At 37.2% G+C, this 8272-nt stretch overlaps 2 protein-coding genes across 2 annotated transcripts in view; one reads left to right on the top strand and one right to left on the bottom strand.

Moving 5' to 3' along the window:
* LOC111457708 (delta-aminolevulinic acid dehydratase, chloroplastic) lies at positions 1-6922 on the top strand. Its single transcript, XM_023100078.1, has 13 exons — positions 1-185; positions 558-898; positions 1288-1399; positions 1530-1603; positions 1914-1982; positions 2052-2135; positions 2240-2309; positions 2960-3015; positions 4469-4590; positions 5220-5291; positions 5399-5480; positions 5566-5643; positions 6613-6922. Exons 2-13 carry the CDS (start codon positions 593-595, stop codon positions 6778-6780), a joined length of 1293 nt encoding a protein of 430 aa, XP_022955846.1. The 5' UTR covers positions 1-185; positions 558-592; the 3' UTR covers positions 6781-6922.
* Positions 6923-7029: 107 nt separating this feature from the next.
* LOC111457704 (IAA-amino acid hydrolase ILR1-like 6) overlaps positions 7030-8272 on the bottom strand; it is a 5518-nt gene continuing 4275 nt past the window's right edge. The window contains exon 5 of the mRNA XM_023100064.1: positions 7030-7740. Coding sequence (XP_022955832.1) covers positions 7372-7740 — 369 coding nt within the window. The 3' untranslated portion in view covers positions 7030-7371. The remainder of the gene's footprint in view (positions 7741-8272) is intronic.

Here is an 8272-nt window from a genome sequence, read left to right as displayed (position 1 = left end):
TTTTCTCTCTCTCTGAAATCTTGGTAAAAAATTGCCACCTCCTCCACGGCAGCGTTTCTAGAATCCTGATTGGTTGTTCAGCGCGCCTTACCAAATACTCAATCCGATAAGGTCTCTACTTCTCCTCCGTCATTCTCTTTCTCTCTCTCAATCCGAATCCTTCCGCTTCTTGATTCAGCTTCACGGTGAGAGTTCTTCTCCTATTCTCCTTACTTTTTTTTTTGTGTCTCTTTTTCTTGATTCCGATCGAAAAGCAATATACGATTCTCTGATTTAATTCGGTCTGAGTTTTCTTGAATTTGTTTCATTCTGGTCCTCCTCGTCTTGGTTCTGCTCACCGGCTATTGTTGATAGCGACTTTTCAGTTTTCGGTTTTGAGATTTTTTTTTTTTCGTTTTTGTTGATTTTCTGTTTGGATTCTATTTAACACTCTGCTGTCGCGGTGATCTATTCTGTAATCAGGAAGGGTATGATGATTTCTTCATCTTCTTTAGTGTGCATGATCTTATCACTCTGGATTGTTTTGTTGCTTCTAATTATTTTGCTTGGATGTGCAGGTTTTTTCCACCTCTCTGGTGCTTGGAATTAATTTATGGCTTCAACAGTTCTGAATGTGCCGAGTAGTGTTCGAAGAATTAACGGTTTGGATTGCGGCTCCTATGTCGGCCTAAGACATTCTCCAGATTCAAATTTCCTCTGCGTCCGGACCTCGGCCAATGTGCGTCCTCCGCGTCTTTTCGTTGTTAGAGCTAGCGATGGGGGGGATGCACCTATGAAGAAGCTAGGACGAAGTGATGCAGAATGTGAAGCCGCTGTCGTGGCTGGCAACGTGCCAGAAGCGCCTCCTGTGCCGCCAAAACCAGCATCGCCTGCTGGAACTCCAGTGGTTCCTTTGCTGGTTCGTGTTAAAGATATAACTGGATTTTCAAATAAATTAAAACTAGAAGTAGACGAGGCAGGAGAAATTAGTTTTAGAGATAGGTAACATTATAAACTCGGTGAAATTTGCAAGTCATAGTTGTTTTCGAAATGATATTTGACATTCCAATCATGTTTTCCTTAACGGCACATTGAATTTAATTAAAAAACTAATGGCTCTAGTTAACTTATTTTTGGATTTTATAAGTGATAGAAATGTTGAAGTAAATGATTGACATAATCTGCACACACTTCACTTTTATGGAAGTTTAAAGAATTTTGCAGTTGCCTCCAGTCTTTCAAGAATTAATATGTTTGAAATTTTGGAATTAGCTCCCTTCTCCTTACTTGCAATGAATTTTCCATCAGCCTCTCAGCCGTCGTCCCCGCCGTAACCGGAGATCCCCAGCACTCAGAGCATCATTTCAGGAAACCAACCTATCACCTGCTAATTTTGTATATCCACTTTTCATTCATGAAGGTACGCACTAATGCAACCATAATACCTTCATTCTTTTCTTATTTACATACTCTATTATGGCATGGCGTTGTTTGCACGGACCTCTATTAGTTTGTAGGTAATGCAGGCCTAAAAATTAGGAAATTTGCAGGTGAGGAGGACACACCGATTGGAGCTATGCCTGGATGTTATAGACTTGGATGGAGACATGGACTTTTGGAAGAGGTAACTTAACCGTATCGACTCTACTTATCTCTGATCATAAAGGAGGTTGTTACATTGTTGGAATTTTCACTTTTGCACGTTGCTTAGGTGTTTGCCCTTGTTTTTTCCGAGTCTTCGTTGCTTGGATAGTTTTGAGGTTTATATTTAGCGACAATATATGCTTTTCATATGGACTCTGGGATTTTGTTTCAACCTTCTGGAAATATTCCTAGAAGGAATTGACTTTGTCTAAGCAATACTTGAAAGTAAAGGGGAAAGTTTCCTTTTGGTACTTCAGGGTAAAAAGATTTGGATGAAATCTTTCTTGCAGGTTTCAAAGGCTCGGGATGTTGGAGTCAATTCTGTCGTGCTATTCCCCAAAGTTCCAGATGCGTTGAAGGTTTTCACTCTTCATTCTTATTCCATTTGTGTGCTACTAAGAAGCATAAGATGATCGCTTTTGTTTCAGAATCCAACAGGGGATGAAGCTTACAATGATAATGGTTTAGTGCCTCGAACAATTCGATTGCTCAAGGACAAATACCCTGATCTTGTAAGTGAACTATATTCTGTTTGATTATTCAAGCTATGGAATTATCATGGGTTTCATGTGTGGAAATATCATAATCGTATGTTGTACAAATCTATCATTTTCAGGTTATCTACACTGATGTTGCTTTAGATCCGTACTCTTCTGATGGCCATGATGGTATAGTTAGAGAGGATGGTAAGAGCGATATACCTTTTCGTAGATGATACTATACTTGTAGAAGCATTATATACAAACTTGATGGAAATATCTACATTAAGAGTTGAGATAACTTGGTCAACTGCAAACGTTTAATGATATTAGAACTTCCATCTTTCCATACACAATCTCAATATGTAAAAAATATATAGATATTTTGTAAACTATGGTTCTGTTTGCAGATCAAATATTTGAAAGTACATGATTATGCATCTATGCTGATGCATCCATGACTCTATAAAGTTTCTCCAAATCTAATCTTTTTACAGAAGAAACTTGAATGTCAAAATAATCGTGTGAAAATGTGCCGACGTGCATGTGTTAGTGTATTTAATGTCTGAACTGCTTTGTGATGATATATAGGTAGATTTCTTTGCTGAACTTCTCTCAAAATAAGATCTATTTTCTGATGTGTTATGACAACGGTTGTAATTTTTAGGGGAAAATATCTCTTTAGCAGCGGAAGCTGTTATTGGGACTCTTCTTCCAAATTCGATTTGTTAGAATTTTATACCCAATATTCCAATGTTGATCAATGTTACATTTACCATTCATCAGCTCTAATTCAGAATTGACCTCTCAATGTAAGTAGGTATATACGGTTACAGAGTTTATTTCAAATTTTGCAGGAGTTATAATGAATGATGAGACTGTACATCAATTATGCAAACAGGCTGTCTCCCAGGTAACTTTCTGGGATCGTTCTCTATGTAAATTCATCCTTCGAATGCTATAGCTTTATTGCTCATATATGAATTACTGAGTATTGAAATTAGACAAATATGCCCAATTATCTTTTAGAAACAACTTCTCATTGCAGTGATGAAAAGGAATTTTTTTCAAAGGATACAAGCTCCCAAGCGGAGTGAAAAAGTAAATAGAACCAAAAAACAGATAAGATCATAAAACGACTTCAAACAAAAGAGAATAACCAGGAAACAAAAAGGATCCATCAAACCGAAGCTCAGTTCCAAAAGAAAACTTGAACACCAACCACAACAACTGAAGAGAAAAATAAAAAAGAACCAGAACAAAAAGAAGCTGACTAAAAACCTAAAAAAATTAGCAATCCGACTGAGAAACTCCGAGAATGAAAGCCCCAAAAATCGAACTGTCAAAATAGAATTCAGAAACCAAAGAAGAGCTCTCTGGAAACTTGATAAAAAAAAAAGCTAATTCTTATGAAGTTGAAGAAGAAATTTCTCGTAATTCATGACCATAAGTTTTGATAAGAGATACAAATTTGTCAGACACCGAAGATGGATGAGGGACAATCTCCTTATCATTTTCCTGAATAGAATCTCAAAAGCATTGGAAAGGGAGTCTTCAATCCATATCTTCAAAGGGATGAATCATTGGATGGACAAGAAATTCCATACTGCTTAGGCTAACTACAGAGTCACCACCAAAGGCATCGCAATGGGAGGAAAAAATATGAACTGTAAGGTCTTTCGTAGAGAATCACCTCAGGAATATAAAATGTACTTCTGGCAATAAAATCTTATGGCTACTAGAAGGGATTGAAGGTTTTGATGGAACTAATGTTGATAAGTTCAAACTGCCCCTTGTCTTACAGAGGAAACCAAGAGACATGAACAATTCTCTTCAACTAAATTACGATTCACAATATTATCTGCAATAGGTGATTGATAAGAAATGATTGGTTCACTTCTTTGAGTATTGTGTAAGGGATAAGTAACAATGTAATACATTTTAACCTCTTTAACAGACAAAGACTTGAGGACTTGAGAGTATTAATGGATGCTTCAAAAGGGAACTCATGCATCTCGAAAAACAATCCCTCCCTTAGCAACTTCAAGCTCCCAATTCTTTGGAACTAAAGCTAATGGATGATTAAAACGATGCAAATCCAGAGAATTAGAAAAGTTTTAAGGAGAGAGCTCCATCAGTAATATTTGGAGGATCTAAGGCAGTGTGTCATGAGTTCCAGATTGGTGTATCACGTGGTTGTAAATTTTTTGAGACGAGTGGATGTTGCCTTTGTTGAATGGGTTATTAAACACAGGCATAGAGTATTTACCTTACTAACTTCCCCCACACGTACACAACATCTTTCCTTATGTCCTATTACCGGAGATTTATTGGTTTATTTTATGGCTTACTTCCTTCATCACTAGGCTCGTGCTGGAGCAGACGTTGTCAGTCCTAGTGATATGATGGATGGTCGCGTAGGAGCAATTAGAAGGGCTCTTGATGCTGAGGGATTTTATCATGTCTCCATCATGTCTTACACAGCAAAGTAATTTACTATCTTCTATTTTGCATTTTCTCCCTTTTCTTGTTTTCTTTTCTAATCCACATGAATATGTAAATTTCATTCTAGCTTTGTTCTACTTAATTTGATTAGAATATATACACTCGAGCTGCTGCCTGTTAAAATAAAAATGAAATGATGTTTAATCCTGGATGCTTTACAAAGCTATGAGTTACAATTGTTGCAACATTGAGAGGGACAAAAGAATTACCAGATGCTTCGATCATATTTTGCCTCTAATATGTTACAAAATTGGAAGTCTATTGTAATGAGCTACATTTCGCCGATAGGATTCAGTTACCTAACAGAACCCTGAAGCTAAGTTAACGTTTCAATGAGATACCCGATGCCGAATTTTTTTATCTCCATGTGGATCAACTACTTTAATATTGCTGAATGTTTTCCAGTTCCTTGTCACTTAGAAGGGTGAAAATTGAACAATATGTCAAGCCAATACTTTAACCCAGTTTATATATGTCAAGCCAATTGGCATGAGTATAGATTTTGACACTGCTGCCCCTACTCACTCTCTCTCTTTTTCTTTTTAATTTATGAACGCTCCAATTACTTCTGTTATCAATATCAATAATGTTTTTTCTGCTTCTTTTGAACAGGTATGCAAGTTCATTTTATGGTCCATTCCGTGAAGCACTGGATTCGAATCCTCGTTTTGGAGACAAAAAGACGTATGTAATATATTACAGTATTACGAACTGAATTTTTTGTTTTGTTTTGTTTTTTTTTTTTCTCTAGGTTCCTACTTAGCTAACTGATCTTGCTTGCTTAACAAAAGTTACCAGATGAATCCAGCAAATTATAGAGAGGCTTTGATTGAAACCCGTGAAGATGAATCTGAAGGAGCTGATATTCTTCTGGTCAGTTGTCTTTTCTTGGACCCTTTGCAAAAGTTTACTTGGTGCAGACTCCAATTTGGCTAAACCTACTTCTAATTGGTTGCAGGTGAAACCTGGTCTACCCTATTTGGATATCATAAAACTTCTCAGGGATAATTCTCCTTTACCTATTGCAGCATATCAGGTATTATTAAGTGTTTTTTTGTCAAATATTATCTATGATTTACCTATTTTTTTATACGTCCTCACATGTAACATTGGCATTAAATATCAAATGAGATTGCACGACTCGAGTCTTACTTTGTAGAACGAGAACTTTTGTCAGGTTTAAATACTTGTAATGATTACAAAGTGAGTTATATCAATAGTGTTACAGGATAAGACACCCAACCTCTTATCGATATACTATAGACCTTTTAGGTTATTACTTGAACATGATCCTCTTATATGTCAACCACATGATTACAAAGTGAGTTATATCAATAGTGTTACCAGGATAAGACGCCCAACCTCTTATCGATATACTATAGACCTTTTAAGTTATTACTTAAACATGATCCTCTTATATGTCAACCACATACTGTGCAAGATTACATCAATAACCTTGAGTTTTCATACCATAGATAATATTAAATTGTAAATAAAATATTAAAAATTAAATAATTAATTACAAGGTTTTAGGCATAAATCCCAATAGTCTCCCACTTGCACTAAATTTTGTGAGACATGTGTCTTAGAGCATACTCTATATCCAACATGTTCTCCCACTAACCTTAGAGAAGATGAAACAAGTCTCGTAATCTTAGACATTCTAGATAACCCTCAAGCACTTTAGTCTAGAGAGTCATTTTATATAAATCAAAACAACTATCATTGAAAGTCATCTTTGTGAATCAATTTAGTCCTTGTTCTTAGATCTTAGAATGCCTGCTAGGAAGTACTAAAGGATGTATTTAGCTAATTAGCTCACATAAATAAACGTCTTGCCGCTGATGCTAGTGACTAATGCCGCCGTGAATTAACACTAGTCGTAATTTGATTTCCTTGAGTTGACTTTTCCATGGAAACATTGGTCAAGCAAATGGGAGATTCTCAACATAGTTTGACTCTGTATATGTAATCCTTTCAAACAATTTTTCGTTGTTTTCGTTAGGTTTCGGGTGAATACTCGATGATCAAGGCCGGAGGGGTTCTCAAAATGATCGATGAAGAAAAGGTCATGATGGAGTCCCTCATGTGTCTCCGACGGGCAGGAGCAGACATAATCCTCACATATTTTGCTCTACAGGCAGCTAGATGTTTGTGCGGTGAGAAGAGGTGAAACTTGTTAAACCATATGCTGTTCTAGAGGATGTTAAGTCGTCAAAACTTCAAATCCGAGTGAGTTATCTCTTTCGTAATAAAATCTGTTACATTGTTAGAATTCTGTTTCGTAATTTAATTCAATGCCCAGTTTGCCAATATATTAGTTTTGGAGGCCGTTGGTGATAGGGAATGAATCGGGCAGGGCGTTCTATCTCGTCCGTAGCTCGATTTTGATCATTAGTTTAGAGGTAAAAACCAAACCATATTTTACCAACTTTACACAAACCTTGGATTCCTGAGTCCTTCACGGATCAACTCTCTTATCTTCATCAATGCAATTGCTTGTGGTGAAGTTCGATTTAGGTCGTTCAAGGTTACACGTTATAATAACATCTACCAGACGTAATACACGTAAAAAAATCATACAAAAATGAATCATATAGCTGTAGCTGTAGCTGTAGCTGTGACGTCCCGAATCATATACAACAGGAAGGGGGCACAACGAACTTTCCCTTCTCAACGTATCGGCCCCAGGTACTTGCAATACGACATTTTGATTGAAGTGGAAGAGTGGTAGAAACTGCTTTCTTGAACTTGTTGCTGCTTCTCATTCTCCATGCTCGTACAGATACCTCTCGGCGATGGTTGCATGAGTGGCAGCGCCAATGGGTAGCATGTCTTCGTCGATCATGAAATAGGGAGAGTGGCCTGTGTGGATGGAGCCTAAGGTCTCGTTCCTGACTCCTATGTAATAGTATGCTGTAGGAACAAACTCCGAGTAAAAGGAAAAATCTTCGGCCCCCATCATTGGTGGGACCACCCTGTAATTGTGTGAGCCATGTAGATCGGTGGCCACTTTCTTCACATGCTCATACATCTTTTCGTCGTTCACGGTTGGAGGGTATATGGTGTATTCTTTTTCAAAGAAGTCCACCGTTGTCGAGCATCTATAAACTCTGGCCTGCTCCACAATAACCTGTAGGGTAGATCGTTTATGAGCAAAATTTAAACTTTAGTTAACTTTCGTACAAGAGATGCACGTCTATTGAAAAGGGGAGGGAAAATGAAACATTATGTACAGGGGTGTAGAAACTTCGCCTTAGCATATGCGTTTTGAGAGAAAATCTGAAAGAAAAACTTAAAAGAGGATAATATCTGCTAACGGTGAGTTTGGGCTATTACAAATGGTATCAGAGTCAGATATCGAACGGTGTGCTAACTAGGACACTGAGCTGAAGGGGGTAGACACCGAGCGGTGTGAGATCTCACATCAATGGGAGAGAGGAACCATTGTCACGAAGATGCTAGACCCCAAATAGGGTGAATTGTGAAATCCCATATCGGTGAAACATTCATTATAAAGGTGTTGAAACCTCTCCCTAGTAGAGAACATTTTAAAAATCGTGAAGAAACCCAAAGAACATAATATCTTAAAGCGGTAGACTTAGATTATTAAGTAATGTGATCTTGAGATAAATTTTCGGGGAAAGAAAAAAAAAAAAAAAAAA

Source organism: Cucurbita moschata, unplaced genomic scaffold (genome assembly GCF_002738365.1).
Source record: "Cucurbita moschata cultivar Rifu unplaced genomic scaffold, Cmos_1.0 Cmo_Scf00002, whole genome shotgun sequence".
Lineage (NCBI taxonomy): Eukaryota > Viridiplantae > Streptophyta > Magnoliopsida > Cucurbitales > Cucurbitaceae > Cucurbita > Cucurbita moschata.
The sequence above is the reverse complement of the archived record's forward strand: the minus strand, read 5'-3'. Positions and strand labels throughout refer to the sequence as shown.

Excerpts from the sequence above, each read along its gene's own strand:
- LOC111457708 (XM_023100078.1), top strand. The coding sequence starts at position 593 with ATGGCTTCAACAGTTCTGAATGTGCCGAGTAGTGTTCGAAGAATTAAC. Across the intron at positions 3,016-4,468 it reads GCAAACAGGCTGTCTCCCAG|GCTCGTGCTGGAGCAGACGT; the intron begins GTAACTTTCTGG and ends CTTCATCACTAG. Across the intron at positions 4,591-5,219 it reads ATCATGTCTTACACAGCAAA|GTATGCAAGTTCATTTTATG; the intron begins GTAATTTACTAT and ends TCTTTTGAACAG.